Source organism: Hippichthys cyanospilos, chromosome 5 (assembly GCF_059441005.1).
Source record: "Hippichthys cyanospilos isolate Australia breed blue-spotted pipefish chromosome 5, RoL_Hcya_1.0, whole genome shotgun sequence".
NCBI classification, from domain to species: domain Eukaryota; kingdom Metazoa; phylum Chordata; class Actinopteri; order Syngnathiformes; family Syngnathidae; genus Hippichthys; species Hippichthys cyanospilos.
The window spans coordinates 3,689,355-3,707,563 of record NC_142373.1 but is presented as its reverse complement, the minus strand read 5'-3'; the positions used below and the strand labels follow the sequence as shown (position 1 = coordinate 3,707,563).

Below are 18,209 nucleotides of genomic sequence, written 5' to 3'. Positions count from 1 at the left end.
ACCTTTGGTCTTCTTTTTTTACGTTGCGTGTCCCTCGCTTTGGGGCAATACCCATCCGAAAAAAAAAAAAAAAAAAGTTTCAATGCCACAATCAAGTGGCCGATACTGTGCTACATACTGTGCTGTCAATGCGGTATTATCGCTATCTTGACACAGTAACTACAGTTCAACAAAAGCAAGAAAATGCTGCACATAGCAGTCATCCCAAGTTTCCCTTTCGCCATTGTACAGGCCAGGTGAGTGCTCTTGCTTGGCTCCATTTTTATATTGAAAGCTCAGATGGCCAGCACGGACAGCTTCGGGTGACCGCAAACCGACTGCCATGATTTAATCCTGCCCCATGTGTGGCGTTGAATGTTCCTGAAGCTGTTTGACTGTGGTGACGCGATGAATGACCAATGGCAATATTTTTAAAACTTGAAGCGACGATGTGGAACTTGTGCCGCGATCAATTTCGCTTTGCTCGTGACGCGTTATTCGTGTCGCCCGACGCTCCATCACACCCTGTCACTCGAACTACATTGACTACAATACAAAACTGTCTGCGTTTTTGCCTCATTTGCATTTGGTGTGAACACAGCATAAGAGATAAAAACATGTTTATTACAAAATAACAGTTATCATGAATGAATTAAAAAATATTTTGTTATCATGAATGAATTAAAAAAATATTTTATTCACATTGGTAGCAAATTTGTAAACGAAATTCCTGGGCCGACAAACAAATATGGAAAAAATACATTTATGAAGTGAACACCGACGCCAGGATTTTCCTTGGTTCTGTAAATGATAGAGAAATAACCCAAAAACATCTGAAAATGAGGAAAAAGAACAACAAAAACACAGCCAACCCTTCCAGTCATGACAGTTGTTGTCGTTGTAAAGCAGCAAAAATGCCGGAAAGAGGGGATGAAAAAAACGTTACAGTTCACGTCGTACAATTGAAAAAAACGTAGGGCAGGGACATCGTAAACCGGAGGTCCACTGTATAACGTGTTTTTAAAAGTATAAAAAGTCCACTGTTTTAACATTGAAATGACAGCTCTCAGAACAAAGTAAATGAAATTGAGGAATTGAAATTTCTTGACGTTATATCCCAATGTAATATCAAATTGAAAACTCAAACCTATAAGTAATTTTTATAAAACCAAGGATCTCCTAAATGAAAAAATCATACAGGTTGATCTCTTCACTTACTGTATATTGCCATAGTTGACTCACTGTGTGGAAATATGGGCTAAGAAAGCTAAACAAACACACAATCTGTATATTGGCTTCGTTAAATTAGAAAATGTATGTAATAATTGTTAAATATAACGGAAAAGGTGCAAAACACTCACTGTGTTCAAAAAGAGATTTCAACATTCTTTTGTACTAACATAAAAATGATAACACAAATGAGACTATACATCAGTGCTTCTCTAATAGTGGGGCGGGCCCCTCTGGGAGGGCCGGGGGTGTGTGGATGACCCCAGGGAAAAGGCTTTGTTTTTGCCATGTAAAGTATGAAGAATTTTCAGCGTTACTTTTATTAGTTTGAGGCAGTCTTTTTTTTCAGTTTTAGACTAAGCCCGTAACCTATATAAATGCTGTAAAAAATAATTAACAGTTGTTAAAAGTTGATTGAAAAAAAAAACAGCATCACTTTGTGAAACTTATCTCCCAGCCTGGCATAGAAAGAAGCAAAAACTTCTGGATCAACATCAAAAATCACCTCAAGTCTTCCCTGGCTCAATGCCACAAGCTTTCATCCTAATCCGCTCAAAACTTTTGGCATACATCTTGTTCAAGCAACAAACAAAAAGCTCCCTGCCAAATGAATGTAAATGTAAAATGTATTATTGATACTGAAGCTTCCCAGCAGGGTATTAAGCCATCACAAGTAAATGTCAACATCACCTGATATACTTTTTAGGCCATTCACGTCCTATTTTGCATTAGTATCATTCTCCAAGAGAATGTTTGCTTCTTTAGGTATATTTAAATGGATGTAGCATAAATATTTACCTGTACATCATTGGCAAGAAACCACATACCTTCAAAAAAGTCACCTTTGAGAAGACCCAAAATATGGCATGTTAGTTCAATCATTAATTATTATCTAGAAAGCAGAACATTTTCAACACTTTAAATTGCTCAAAGGTTGTAAGAACAATACCTAAAATGTGGACTGATCAATAGAATTAATTTTTGAGTAAATATGAAATGTACTCAATTGTGACCTATGAGTGTTTGGCCTATGTTAGCAATCAGCAAAGTGTGAGGTAGCCCTGTAAAAAAAATATATATAATAGAAACAACTCTCAGAGTAACCCAATGCATTTTTACACCACAGCTATCGACAATTGGAATAGTAAGCCTACCTGTGATGTCAGACTCTGGAATAAATATCCAACATGCGCACACGTACGCATTACGGGACTACACAGGCTATTTTCTAGAGCATTTAAAAGTCAATAAACCCGCATCAACAATTAAAACTTGTCATTTTACTTGATGCTGTCAAAACTTAAAAGAATGAATAATAATTTCAAATAAATATCCATGAAATTTTATGGAGTCCAAATTACAAATCGCAGTTTAATATAAGAACATCATTTTATTTCTTTACTATTCACCGAATATGAACAGAATAAAATAACACAAACATATTAAAAATGAAAGAATAAATAAAGAAAATGCTATCACTCCAAAACAAACGGTGGTCAGAATCGATCAGTGTTTTCAATATTTCCCGATTTTTCTTCCTCTCCCTTTTCATTGTGGACCTCTCTCTTTCCCTTCGTACTGAGATGTACAGTGTATCCATTCAAGCAAAAAAGTACATTATACAGTACTGTATTAATCAAATAACAAAGTAATATTAGTTAATAACTATGTTAAGAATTCTTCAAGCGTTAGTGTTCGTGACGTTTTTTAATCTTATTTTGATGCTTTTAATTTGTCGGGTCGCGTTGTATTCCCGTTTCCTGTTTTACGTTCTCTGTGAGTCATTCAGCTCGTTACGGTGATGTAGTGAATGACAACGTAAGCTCATATTTATAGTTTATTATCATTTATGTTGATAACGCACGCTACTGCCTATGTTTAGTAAGTGATGAGTGTTTATTCTGTTTATGTGTTCGTTTGTGTAGAGGTTGCACTTTATAGTTAGTAGTTGTTGTTAGTTGTTGCTAACCCGCTAATGTCGGCTAAAAATACAGTAAATTCATAGATTAAGTGTTTATATGTTAGTTGATTGACTTTAAGATTGTTGTTGATTTATTATTCAACTGATACTACATGATACACCATACATGAGCCAAAATAAATGTGAAGTTCAACGTGATGACTTGCGAACTTCTTCACCGGAGTCTTGGTGCAGATAACCAGTGCTGAAAACAATTTCTCAACAAACTAAGTAATATTAGTTATTTAAGGAATATACAATAAAGTTCATAAGGATAATGTAATGTTAAATAATTGGGCAAAAGAAATAAAATGGGCAAAAAATACAAAAAAAGGATTGTTTATGGTTACTGCGGCTATATTGGGGTGTACATAGAAATCTAGGAACTGATATCCTATTTAATGAATATACAATAATGTTAATAAGGATAATGTAATGTTAAATAATAGGAGATAGGAAATGAAAAAAAAATGGTTTTTTTTTTACTGCAGCTATATTGGGGCGTACATTGAAATCTCGGAACTGATACCCTACTTTGCGGGTTTCAGACTTCGTGGGGGGTTGACAACCCCATTAACCGGGAAGTAGTAAAATATATATATATATATATATATATATATATATTTCATTCAGGCGACTCGGTGGCTTCGGCCTTTGGACATATTAAATTGTATGGGGTGCATGAATGGTTGTTCTTCTCTGTGTGCAATTGGCTGGCAACCAGTTAAGAGTGTCCCCTGTCTACTGCCGGAAGCCAGCTGATATAGGCGCTAGCAAGCTTGCGACCCCTGTGGGGATAAGTGGCTTTAGAAAATGGATTGATGGATGGATGCTTCATTCAAGTATAGCATGTAAAACTCCTCAGCAGGCCCTGCCATCTTTAAGCCAACTGCACAAAGACAGAGGTCAGCCACAAGGTAGCTGCAGAAGAACTAGATTAGGAAACGGTCGATGAAATCACATCAGGGTCATAAAGTCCTTGTATTATTTTTCATTTAGAGTTAATGAGACTATTAAGAGTTTAAAATTGTTCCACCTTTGCAGCCATTTATGAGTCATCCTGCGAAGCCTACAAGCTGACCGGCGGCTCCTCTGGCTTCTACTCCATCGACCCAGATGGCAGCGGACCCCTAGGGGCCACGCAAGTGTACTGTAACATGACAGGTGAGCCCTCCTGTGATGAGGACAACATTGCAACTCCAGTAAGGATTCTGCAAGTATTTTAATTTGAATACAATTCCTACAATTGTTAAATAAAAAGAAGTAAAAATGTTAAATAAAAAAAAGTCAAGACCTCATCATATTTCTGTTTTCATAGAAGGATGGAAGGATTGGGGGAAATGGGTTAGAGTTAGGAAAAGTGAATGTTGAATTACTTGCCTCCTCATGGAACAAAATATATTTCTAAAGAAAATAATATAAACCTGAAGAGTAAATACATTTGTTTAAAAAAAAAATTCAAATGTAAATCACTTTTTTCTTTACAGAAACTGTAAAACGCTAGCTTCTGACTGGCCAGAAAAAGATTTAAACTTTGCAGTCAGACTCACAGCAGGAGATGAGATGCCACTGTGTCTTCTGTTTTTTGGAGGCGTTTTTTTTTCTTTGGGGGGAGGGCTAGCTTTGAATGAAGATCCCTCGACTTGACCTCAATTACAAAATACATCCCAAGTGCAAATAGCTCTCAGCATGACGGTCTGATATGCATAATCATGACGTGAGTGGAGATTTTCACTAAGGAAGAGTAAACACACGCACACCATGTACTGCAAGCCGAGTTAAGATGGAGCCCTCGTCTAATTTTACTATACACACAAAGGATCAGCTACTTGGAAATATTGTTTGTTTGCTATTTTCTTTCATAGTTTTCATGAGGAGGATTGTAAGGGGTAGGAGAGCTGACAGGTGCAGAGGGGAATTAATTAGGTTTTGCACGGATGGTAAATGTCAGCGAATGCACAGATGGGCCACGTCTGCGATGCTGAGATATGTCTGCATTTACAAGCCGGCGTCATCCTCCAGCCTGAAGTACAAGCACTTTATGGTGACATTCACTAACTATATCCAAGAGGATTTACAGAAAAAAAACACATTTCAGACCGCTTGAAGAATTGGTAAAGGACCACAACAGCGCACGTTCACTTTTGTGTTATCTGAAAATAAAGATGACTACGAATACGCGGGATTGCCACCATTCAGAGTAAAAATAAATAATAATAAAATGAATAATACACAAAGTCTAACGTACAGACACGCACCTGTGCATAATTATGCTGTCCCATCCTTTGATCACTTCTATAACTGCCACCAGGCACAGCTGAAGTAATCAAGGAGATTGTTTAGTGTGCTTTCTATGTCAGATGAGTTCAAACCTTTGGCCCCCAAAATGTTATGTGTTTTCAATCAGTGGTCCCCAACCACCAGTCCGCGGATGAACTGGTACTGGGCCGCACCCAAAATAATGATGTTTTGGAACTGATTTAGTTGAACAGTTCATTCGTTTGTGCTTTTTTTGGCATGATCTTTGGTGACGCACTCTTTGTTTTTTCCCTCTGTGAAATCTGGCCCACAACTGTCTGTAAGTTGTACTTTCTTTGTAAGAATGTTGTCATCATGATAATATGCCCAAAATCAGTTTGTTAGTTGAGCCAAAAACTTGTGACTATGGATGACATTCTAACTAATCTTAGCATGTTATATTGTGCTGCCTTGTGTGCATCTAGCTCATTAGCATTTTGGTTTGTGCCAGGTATTTCCCTTTGGTATATGTTAGCAAATGGAAAGTTTTTGCATTTGATAAGAACTCATTTGCATCCAATTAACGTTTTGTATTGAAATGAATAGCATTTGTAATTCAGTTATATGATTGACTTAATGAATTGAATTTGCGTACATTTTTGTACGTTTTGTACATTAAAAATATCATTTTTGTACATTTTGAGACCCTTTACCCCATCTGCAATTAAAATATCAAGCGTTGACTGGTCTTAGGTGATAAAAAGTTTGGTGACCACTGCTTTAAATAAACTCCAAGGAAAGCCCAAAAGTGTGAACAATTGTGAAAACACAACGTTACATAATATTCAAAGCAATAAGCCTTCCCATGATACTGAGTTTGGGTGAGAGCAATACACCAAAAGACAATGTAATATACACCACAGCTGTCGGTTCACTTGACACCTCTCTCTGCTGGCAGTCGTTACAAGATTCATGACCAATTAATTTATGAGTGGACTGCAGAATTAGATGGCGCAACTGAGCCGAGTAATCACATTTGAAGCGTAGCATTATAAAACACACAGCTGCAGTGTGTGTCGGTTTAAAAAATACTGGATGAGAAGGTTAATTATTTAGTGAGTTGGTGAGTCAAACCTGCGGCGGTAATGTAATTGTTGTTCTGGAACATAAAGCTACTTGCAAATGTTCCTTTTTATTTGTAGGTAAATTTAGAGAAGTTGTTTGAAATTGCTTAGTGGTCTTATAACCTTGTTTCTTGTAGAAGAGAAAGTTTGGACAGTATTGGCCCACAACAGCACTACTCCAGTCAGAGTCCTGGCCTCATCCCTGGAGACGCCGCACATCATGGTTCTCGACTATGGTGCCTCAGCGGAACAACTGCACACAATCGTGTCAAGGTCGGAGCACTGCCAACAAGAAGTGGTTTACAACTGCAAGAGGTCTCGTCTATTCAACACCAAAGGTGAAGATAGTTTCTCTTTATTTGATTTTAATGTACTATTTCTTCTTTGATATTATTACTGCGTATCTTAATATGGAAGGCCTCAAATGTGCACAACACAATTAGAAAGAAGCTGACTTTGTGAAGCCCAAATATTAAGCACAAAACGACCTCTAACCTAGAGGTCCCAAAAAGCCGGTTCGTGGCCAGGTACCGGTTAGTGGATCAACTGGTACCGGGCCTCACCTGAAATAATAATGTTTAGGCTTTGGTAATTACTTATTTTATCCTTTAACAGCTCATTCATTTGTGTTTTTGTTTGGCTTGATCTGTTTTTGGCTCCGCCTCTGGTCGCTGTTGATAATACATTTTGTAGTGAGGCAGGATGGTGCGGCTTCACTTGAGAGCAGTCACTGTTGGCGACACACACGTTGTTCTGTTTCTCTGTGAAATCTGGCCCACAAGTTTCTAAGTTGTTTTGTAAGAATGTTATCATTTATGATGATATGCCCAAAATGTATTTGTTTGTTGATCCAATAACTTGTGACTGTGGATGACATGCTAGCTAATGTTAGTTCTTATCTTCAGCATGTTATTTAGTGTTGCTTTGTATAGCGCTGCGTTTAGCTTGTTAGCATTTTTATTTGTGCCAGTTATTTCCCTTTGGTCTATGTTAGCATATGTAAAGGTTTTGCTTTAAGTACTCAAATACATCTAATTAACATATTGTATTAAAATGTATAGCATTTGTAATTCAGTTCTAAGATTGGTTTAATCAATGTAATTTGTGTACCTTTTAGTACATTTTGAGGCACCCTCAAAAGTACTCACGCTCACCCAAAGTCTCATTGAGTGGGAACCCCTGCTTTACCCCATTGGTTGAATAGTTGGTTTGGTTATCCAATCCGGAAACACTATAGTTCCTGTTTCCCATACAGGAATAACCTGATATACTCCAAAGAGGAAGCACCTTACTGAGTCTAACTCAACCAAGATGCTCTTGACTTTCGGTCTCAATATCAGGGAATACTTGGCTTCTGTAACCCAATATAGAATGGCTTTCATTTCTGTAAACAAGTGGACAGAGCCACCACACTATCAGCCAGTGTATAACTCCTTTTATCCCAGTCAGAAAAAAAACAAACTTACTTACTTACTTATTTGCTTATTTACTTACTTACTTATTTACTCACTCACTCACTCACTCACTCACTCACTCACTCACTCACTCACTCACTCACTCACTCACTCACTCACTCACTCACTTCTGTAACCCAACCAGGAAGGACTTTTACTCCTGTAACACAGTCAGGAAGCATCTAACCTCATGTAATCCAATTAGGAAGCTTCTTACTAAGTCTAATGCAATCAGAGGCACTTAAAGATCAGGAAGCACCTGCCGTCTGTAACCCATTCAGGAAGAATGAGACTTCCTGTGACACAATAACATAGCAAATCACTTATTTTAGGCTTTTAACACCATCAGCATATTACTCTTTAATGCCAATCAGGAAGCATATGAATTTTTAGAACCAAATCAGAAAGGACCTGCCTCCTTTTGACGTTATAAGAAGCAATTGCTGTATCAGAAAACACCATCCTGTATCACAATCAGCGGGAATTCTACTGGGATTCCCTTAATTAAAAAACCCAGGTCATGCATAACACGTTAAAATCTAACCAGCATAATCGTATAATTGTCCTTTCCCTTTGCCAATGAAGTAGCATTTTCTTTGACTAGCTTTTAACCTTAGAGTACCTTAGAGAGACTTGATCTGTCATAACCCAAAGATGAAGCACTCACTCTTATGTAACCCAATGAGTTTGCACTTCAATTCTTCCAACGACACTACCCGGTACATTCTGGTTCTGTTAGTATATCTTAGTGAGATTTAATTTGACCTGATTTGTATCCCAACATAGTTGGTTGGTCATATGGAGTTTTGCCAACCCTAATACAAAAACATAGGGTTAATCATACAACTGGTTCAATGAGTTATGAAAATACCTGGAAAGAGAGAGAGACCAAAATTGTAAAATAGAAATAATAATCGTTTAAAAAAAAAAAAGGGGGTGTCCAATCACCCCAATGGACCAACGCAGGGTCAAGCACTACAGTGGACCCTGGCTATACCACGTTATTCCATTTTGGAGTTGGGATAAATCGTCGTAAAAACATCAACATTTTATATACACATTGTAAAAATGTAATGTAAAAATAAATGTGAAAAAATAACAAAATTGTAAAGTGAATACTACTTATATATAATATAAATTTTTATAATTGAATAACATTTTTAAAAAATATATACAGTACGCACAAAGGAAAATGACATTTTATTTAATTGTTTGGTTTTTTTTTTATTTTATTTTACCCTAGCGAGGGTAACAATTCACATGCCTTCTTCGTATTTCTGGATTATCTCCATCTTCGTTTCCATAGTAATGGTCCTTTTACTTCTCCCTTTAACATCACTGGCAATCTTGGGACCCATGGCTAACCAATTAAAGTTTGAATCAAGCACTAAAATGCACAATAAATACGATATCGTAAGCACTCACATGAGATCAAGTCTTTATGAAACATGCAAGATTGTGAACTGAGCGAATAAAAAACAAAGAGAGAGAGAGAGGCAGCATCTCTTAGACATTGTGAGTAGGATTTCAGCTATTAGCATATTGGCATCTTAGTGACACCGTGACACCGACCAATAGCAGACCAGCATCTTAGTGACTTATGCAGTGACGTATGAACATGGTGTGAGGCGAGTGACTCGCACAGTCATACGTATGCACACTGACTGCCAAGTTTGAATTTTGGAATTTTGGGGCCGCGCGAGAGAAATTGTTGTTGATGCCCTAAGGCGGGGAAAATTCCATTACAAGGGGACGAAAACATTTCGCATTCCACTTTCTAACGTGAAATAAACGTAAGCTAGGGATGCCGTAAACCGGGGGTCCTCCTTACTTGTCTCAGTTACAGAACACTTTGCATCCCATGTAAGACAATTAGGAAGTATAGTGCCCCGAGTCAGGAAACACTTCTCAGCAAATCAGTGCATACTTTTGCTTGTCCAATGTGAAATTATGATATAGGCTCTATAGAGGTAGTATTTTTACCATTTATCAAAGGGTAGCATTTAATGAAGTACAGCTTTCACTAGGCCAATCGGGAAGCGGTTTGTTCAGGAATAGTATAAATCAAGCCAGGATTACACCAAAATCAAAACCGATTCTTCTTAGGTTTGATTGGGGCAAGCTGTGACCCATGGAGTTTGATGCAGAGTAGGCAGGAGAGAAAGCTCCATCTTGTTAAACACAGTCGCTTAGTTGTATGCAAAGACTCTTTGCTTCAAAATCTCCCGTGGAGCGATTCCAAAATATGTCTTTGTGTCTTGCTTGATTGAAACTTGAAGACACAAAGAAGATTTCTGTGCCAGGTAAACACTCTCCCTACGACGGCATCAAGCGACTTTATGGACGTTTATCGCTTTAATTTACAGAAAAGACAATCAACAACAGCTGTTGCAACCAGCCTGCCGAGTGTATAAATGCCTTCCTTTGCCAAGAACATCTGAGCTCGCATCCAAGCAAACTCTGCTAGCTGAGTCGAGGAGGCTGGATTACGTGACCTCCTTCTGCCAGCTTTCCCGTCTGCTTTTCACTTAAGATGCAGATGTCGTTCAGACATTTAATGTCCACGTTACTATGCTCAACTCTGGATGATTCGACGAGCAGGTGTTCCTCGCCTCATCTGTAATGACTGACGTTTGTCAGTGGGAGCCATGCGGCCGTCATTAAGACAACAGTGAAGAAGTAATTACCTTGCAGAAAACCGCCAACATCCTGCTGCTATATTTAGAGTCATTGTGCAAGTGCTGAGAGTCAAGCATTCACCCTAATGATATTGTGTGTCACAAACACATTTTTCTACTACTTATTGTGCAAATCCCAGATTGCCGTTGTGCATACGAAAATATATTATTCTTCTCCTTGTTTTGGGGGTCTTAAAAGCAAAAGCAGCTCTGTTTCTTAATACATTGCAACAAACTTTTTGGGATATTTAGTTGAAGCACTTTTTTTCGCAAATGTATATGAAATAAGGGTGAGAATGCCAAAGGTTAGCATGACATTGCTTCAGAATGTTCAGTCTGCTTACTGCGCATCAAACAATTATGATGTCATCACCTATGCTGCTAACTGCCACTAGAGGAAGTATTTTTCTTCTATTTGATATTTGAATGGTAGATATGATGAAATCCTGCATCCTAGTGGTTCATTGCACACCTTTCTACAGATTCTAGTGGCATTTAGCAACTTTTCCATTCACAACAAGCCAGAGCTGGGCCCACTGTTAACAAGCTAGCTTGCCTTTCACAATTCACAATTTCTTGTGTATTAAAAATGTAGTACTGTGGAAATACTATTGATAATATGTGCTATATATGTGTGTTGCTATAGATTACACTATAGATTGTATTGTAGGCGTTTGGTGATCATTTTCACTTCTCTGGCACACTATTATTATTATTATAAAATTATATTAAAACAACAACAAAAAACAACATTGGGACAAATTATTATTATTATTATTATTATTATTATTATTATTATTATTATTATTATTATTATTATTATAAAATGATATTAAAACAACAACAACAAACAACATTGGGACAAAATTCCCAGGGCCTGTAACCTAATCTATGAAGTTATTTAAACTAATTTTCCAAATATCCAAGACTTATAAACAAGTAATATATGCCATAGGTTTTGTTTCCTTTGAAAAAAAAAAATATTTAGTGAAAGGGTTAAAGGAAGACAATCAAAGGCTAATTTGTCTTCCTCAGTTGTTTTATTCTTTAGACATTTCGGCTTAACCATGGATAGAATTAGCAAATCCTCATAACCTGTAACTTGCATCGATTTTCACAACCTGACTAAAAGTTCCACTCGTCTTAGTTTGTTGTTGTTGCTAGAGGTGAACGTTTTATTTAGTAAGCAGAAAAGCGGGCTCTCCAGTCATCACTAAAAAGGTGACATTACAGCTGCAAATCCAATAGAACAACAGGCATAAAACTGATTAGTTTGCAGTTTGTATTTTCAGGATTTTCTAGGCGCCAACAACCCAGATTGCGTCGTGATAAACACCACAGGGCTCTCTGATGGCGGGGCTTAGAGCCGCACTTGCTCAACAACATCAGGCTTCTCATTCATTAATTTGCAGGCTAGCCAAGGTTATCGCGACATCTCGCACCGGAAGTATTGATTGTCGCCTTTTCTTATTTTCAGGGGGCTGATTAGTGTTTTTAAAATAATCGGGCCAATCAAGTATGGCAGCTGATGCTAAAGACAATAAAGAACGCTATATTTCTGACCTTGGTAGCCAAAAATTAGCTTGCATTCTGATATTGTACTCGCCCACATTGGTTTTCTTGTCTTCTGCTCTTTTTGCCAGTGCTTACAAAAGAACTTTTTCTCATTTTGGTCTTAATAAGGCATTAGACTGTTAGTCATAGGTCATTGCATCCTATTCAGACGTGATTTCAGAGAGAATTGCCGGTGTCTGAGTCCCGCTGTGTGACTTAGACTAATATGACTTTTGTGGCCATACATAAATGCGCTGCCTAATGCGACTCTAATGCATGCTGGATGGGCAGAGAGCACTGCAGCATGTGACACTTGATTATGTTTAGTGACAAGAGGCTTAATGGGCTTTTCCCTGCGTACCGGCTTCATTTGCAATGCAGGCTTAGGTGTGTGAGCGATGATTGAGGCCGCCGTACTTAACCCCGCAGAGGAGGCGATGAAAGGTCATTTTTTATGGCGTGACTCTGGCTTCAGTTACATTCGCATGGGGCTTGTTAGGTATCGCTAGCTGTGGCGCCCCCTACACAAGCATTCTTTAAGCACAATCTTTGTTGTTGTGAAGTCGTGATCACTTTAGATTTCAAGGCCCAAAATGCTAAAATGAAGCAGATTTTATTCTCAAGGCCGTGTAGCTGCATTTAAGTATCAATATTTTACGAGCAAATGAACATAGTGAAGGACTTTAAACTTTAAAAGAGTTCCAGATCTCATAGCTTCTGTCCAAATGCATTGGTATAAACCCTCTCTGCATGCATGCCGAGTACTGTGTAGATGTTAAAAGCATCTCCAGTATTTGCTTCTCTAAATTTAAACCATGTGAAAAAGAGAGAAACTTGAGATGGACAAAATATATATGAAAAAAAATACAGCTGAAAGTCAGACTCAAAGTAAATCAGTTTTCACTTTTAGAATCCTTTCAAGTTGTTGAGATGATAAAAATAAGGGCCATAGTCAAACTGGAGGATTAAAAAAAATGCCAGATGCTGATCTTTGGCCCATTGCCCAAACTTATATGGCTGAAACCGCCATTTTGTCCTTGCGTAAGTAACAACTGGGTCGTGCTTAGGGGTGTCTTCTGGGACTCAGTGCACAACATGGCTGCAACATAACAATGGATGTCCTTCACCTTTTCAATTTATTTAGACGCAGTTGGTATTTGGACGAGCCAAGTGATTGATATCCTAAAGGTAGGACAATATAACCTTTATTAGTTCAACAATGGTGAAATGGGAATTATTTCAGCAGCAATAGTGGTTACATGAAATAACGCGGAAGCGTTCGAGAAGCACAAGAAGCACTGTGCATTAAATAGAAATGTAAACTTGATACCTTTATTTATTCAATTGTAGTGAGGAATCCATGAAAATGAATTAATGAATGAAAATTGAATAAACTAAAATTGAAAAAAAATCATCCATCCATCCATTGTCTTCCGCTTACCTGGGGTTGGGTCGTGGGGGCAGCTGCCACAGCAGAGAAAACCAGACTTCCCTCTTCTCGGCCACATCGTCCAGGCGTTCCCAGGCCAGCCGAGAGACATACTGTAGACTTTACAGTGTGCCCGGGGTGGGACATGCCCGCAACACCTCTCAAGGAAGGCGTCCGGGAGGCATCCAAACAATATGCCCGAACCACCTCAACGAGCTCCTCTCAACACGGAGGAGCAGTGGCTTGAGACTGAGTCTCTTGGAATCGGATGACTGAGCTTCTCACCCTATCTCTAAGGGAGAGCCCAGACACCCTAATTCTGTCCGTTTGTATCCGGGATCTTGCTCTTTCGGTCAAGACACACAGCTCGTGACCATAGATGAGTGCAGGAACGTAGATCGACCGGTAAATAGAGAGCTTCGCCTTTGGGTTCAGCTCTTTATTTACCACGACAGACCGGTACAAAGTCCGCATTACAGCGGACGCTGCACCGATCCGCTTGTCGATCCGTTGAAAACCAAACATTTATCCAAATAAAGACGACAGTTTAACAAAATAGATAACAAAAAGAACATTTATAATATGACTCATAATAAAACATAACCAGAGGAAAAATGTCAATTATTTTTTTGTCAGTTTCATACATGAGCTTTCAGGGTGGACTTGAAATGTGTTTATTTTTGTATTAACGAATGAAAAAAGGAAGGTTTACCAGTCATGGTGAAACATGATACATATAAAAGATTTGCCTACAGAACACTTGACCTTGTAACATAGTATGTTGGGGCTGTCCTAAATCACTCACCAACTGTATTTGTATACAAGCAATTGATTGGTCAGTTTCCAATGATATGTCATATTTTGTGCTGGAAAACCTTAGTGTTAATGCAGGATTTTGCCATAGGATTACGTGATTATCCCTGATCGTCTGGACTGGCACTGTTGATGTTAGACTGTTGTCCTGACATAGCAAGAGGCAGACCTCCTGGGGAGGGTTAGTTCGCTTAATGGCTGCCCAGTTTTAGAGGCTATGCCAAGGACAAACTGTTGGCATGTATTTGAAAGACTATATAATTTCCTGATTGGTATGCACCTTGAAATAGCTGCTTGATTTTACCTGAGAATTAGATGATCGCCTCGAATTGTACTGTTTAAGGGTCTGTGCCAAGGAGGAATTTTAGGCATGTATCTACGTATGTGTCGATGTAGCTTGTCAATCCTTAACCGGCACTTTGCTCTATTGCAGATGGCAGTCCAATGTCGTGGTGGCTAGATCGACGTGGTGAGAAGCGGAGCTATTGGGGAGGTTACCTGCCGGGAATCCAGCAGTGCTCTTGTAGCGTGGAGGAGAACTGTGTGGACATGAACTTCTTCTGCAACTGTGACGCTGATGCAGATATCTGGTTTGTTACCAATAACTGTGTAAATTGCAATGCTCATGAGATGTGTTTTCATTCACCTTCCTTTAATGATGTATTTTCAGAAAATGTTAAGCAATGTCTGTCGGCATGCTAACCCAGTTAGAATTCAACTTTAAAACTGAACTCTGTCCGTTGTAGTTTGTTTTGACGTTACAGAGAAAAATGAAAACTATTTGAAATTTTGCGAGGAGCAGCTAAACCTTCATTTGAATTTTGCTGTATTAAACGCTTGAAGTGTCTTTGCATTTTGTGCGTTAATCCACTCCAAACTCCAAATCCAGCCTGGATTCAGCCCTGTTTGCATATTTCCAAAGGCGCTTGTCTCCCTCGTGATGAATTGCTTTAATGTCTTTACTCTGCCTTCTGTGCTAATGCAGAAGAATGGGAACCTTTATCTCGATTCCCGTTGTGGCGTCCAGGCCCCGAGGGGAACACCCCACCCCCCCCTCGCATTTGTGTTTGCTTATTCACTCATTTGTTCGATGTCTGTCACAGGGCCAACGATACAGGCGTCCTCTCCTACAAAGACCACCTACCAGTGAGCCAGATAGTGATTGGAGATATCGGCAGAGCTGGCTCACAGGCTGTCTACCGCATCGGCCCTCTGCGTTGTTATGGAGACAGTAGGTGATCACTCATATACTGGATGAAGGTCTTGACCACACGCAGGAACATACCTAATAAATAAGTCCAAATATTGAGAGAAAAAAAGAACTCATATTTAGCTCTATTCACAAATATGTCACTGTATATAGATGTTTGCTAGAACAAAAAAAATACTAACTGATGGCTCTTCGTTGTCATCCTGTTATGTCTTAAAACATGTACTATAAGTCCATTAAGAAAATGTGAGTAGTTTTTTTACTTGCCTACAAAAATACAGTTCAACTTAATTTTAGTTTTTAGTTTTTTTAAAACAAATACCGTATTTTCCGCACTTTAGGGCGCACCTAAAAGCCTTTTTTTTTAAAAAAAAAAAAAGCTGATGTGTGCCTTATAATTAGGTGTGCCTTATATATGGATCAATTTTGAGATTGGGATTTGTAGATGGGGAATGAACTGATAAAGTAAGCTTTACCTGTTTCTTTTGTGTGTTTACAGTTGAACAAGGTTGGTCATATTGACATGAAGTTATTATGCTATTGAGAGTTTAGAGTTATTATTTGACTTATTATTGTTATTCTTTTGAGTATTATTATATTGGGATTGCACTTGAGGAAAGGTTCCCTGATATAAATGTTGCACTACATGTTATACCTTGCTGTTAAAAGATAAACTGGTACGGAAATACTAATAAAATAAAATATAAGACAGTTGTTTATTCATTTTGGGAGTGAATGGAGTTGTCAGAAAGCTGCTTTATAATCTACTAATAAAGTTTGATTGCTTCTACTATTGCGCCAAATTAATGGACTGGGTCCCAGTAGAATATCTGACGATCCAGCCAATCTGATTTGTGTAAAGTCTAAATAAATGATACTAGTTCTAAGGAAATATAACTGTTTTTGCCAACAACTCTTTTCTCTCCATTAAGGTATGTTAATCTCACAACATTACAACTAAATTCCTTCAACAGTGGGTCTTCGGTACCTCCTTTCATTTAAATGTGGCCCCACTACTCTGTAATATTTCTCACTTCTCTTTACTCGGCTTTTTGCATCCATACTCGATTAGCTGTAGTATATGCATTTATTTTTGTCTGTTTCTCCTTCAGGGTCCATGTGGAATGCAGCCACCTTCTACCAAGAGTCATCATACCTCTATTTCTCCACCTCACCAGCTGAGCCTGCCTCAGACATCTCCTTCTACTTCAAAACGAGTGCTCCCTCTGGAGTTTTCGTGGAGAGCCTGGGCCTCAAAGACTTCGTCAGAGTGGAACTCAGCTGTGAGTCAACATCATGTGCCGCAACAATGCACAAGAGCACCACAACATTCTTGTATTATCTTATATTGGAGAAAACTGTATAAAAAGTTTGCTGTGCTGCATAAATATTATATCATCTATTAGGACTTCTTGCGCTACAAATTAAACATAAACAAACATCATTTATCATTCATTCATTCATTATTCATTCAGTCATGTATTTATTCATATATTTCTATTTCTATGCTATCTATTTCACTCTGCCAGGCATGATGAAGTCAGTTTACACATTTTGTAATGTAAAATTTGTTTCACAAGAACGACTCACACCCATAATTATAAAGGCTGCACTATTATGTCCAAAATAATAATCACAATTTTTTTTGGTCAATATTGAAATCACGATTATTAATCACAATTAACAATCATGTTTGGTTAAACATGTCTATTTATTGTCTTTCTTTTAACAAGCAGTATATAAACAATGCTTCAAGACTTGATATTTACAAATAATAATAATCAACTAAAAATAAAGAAAGAAAGTAAATAATAGTTAAAACAAATTTAAAAACTTAGCACCTGGGCAACACAGCTAACCTACTTGAGTGCAAACCAATGAAAAAAAATGAAGCATACTTAGAACCAAGCATATTATTTACTTTTAAGCAGATTTTCAATTCGTTAAGCAGTCAAAATGCCATTTTCAGTCATTTCAAACTAAATTCAATCCAATGGGTCTTACTTGACAGCCAGCACGGTATATATTAGGAATCAGGTAACAAACTCAACGCCATTTCACACTGGTCAATAATATATTAGGATGATTAAAAAGCGAAGGTTTTTGTCATGCAAACATGTGGGAAACATTGCCATCTCTCCTCAGTGTGTGTGCTTGCCAGGAGTTGTTGGTATTTAGGTAGTCTTTTTCAGACAAATAGGTGTTTTTACCGGCGAACTACCATAAGCAATAGTTCGTCTGCCATGTTTTCTGTGTGTTAAAGGTAAGATAGGTAAGCGTTGCTGGAGGTCTGGGCGCGCAAGATGCCGCGTGGTTGCCAAAAAGATGTCATTTGACGCGTGAGTCGCATCAAACATAAACATAAACCAAGCCTTGATGCCGCCCTTCTCGCCATAATAAAGTCTTAACTTTGCATTTTCCTACTGCTGGTAGGTTGACAAAGTGCTTGATTTGACATGTACACTGTAGGTAGCCAGCTTTTTAAACGTTAATATCAAAGAGGATCATCTTAATTGGCAGCAGATATCATGATCGCGATT

The 18,209-nt window shown here is 38.1% G+C and overlaps 1 protein-coding gene across 1 annotated transcript in view; it reads left to right on the top strand.

The window, feature by feature from the left end:
* The window catches only part of LOC148423195 (contactin-associated protein-like 5), a 156,710-nt gene that overhangs the window by 106,016 nt on the left and 32,485 nt on the right, over positions 1-18,209 (top strand). Inside the window, exons 12-16 of the mRNA XM_088414813.1 lie at positions 4,214-4,333; positions 6,669-6,869; positions 14,893-15,049; positions 15,563-15,690; positions 16,782-16,952. Of these exons, the coding sequence (XP_088270939.1) occupies positions 4,214-4,333; positions 6,669-6,869; positions 14,893-15,049; positions 15,563-15,690; positions 16,782-16,952 (777 nt within the window). The remainder of the gene's footprint in view (positions 1-4,213; positions 4,334-6,668; positions 6,870-14,892; positions 15,050-15,562; positions 15,691-16,781; positions 16,953-18,209) is intronic.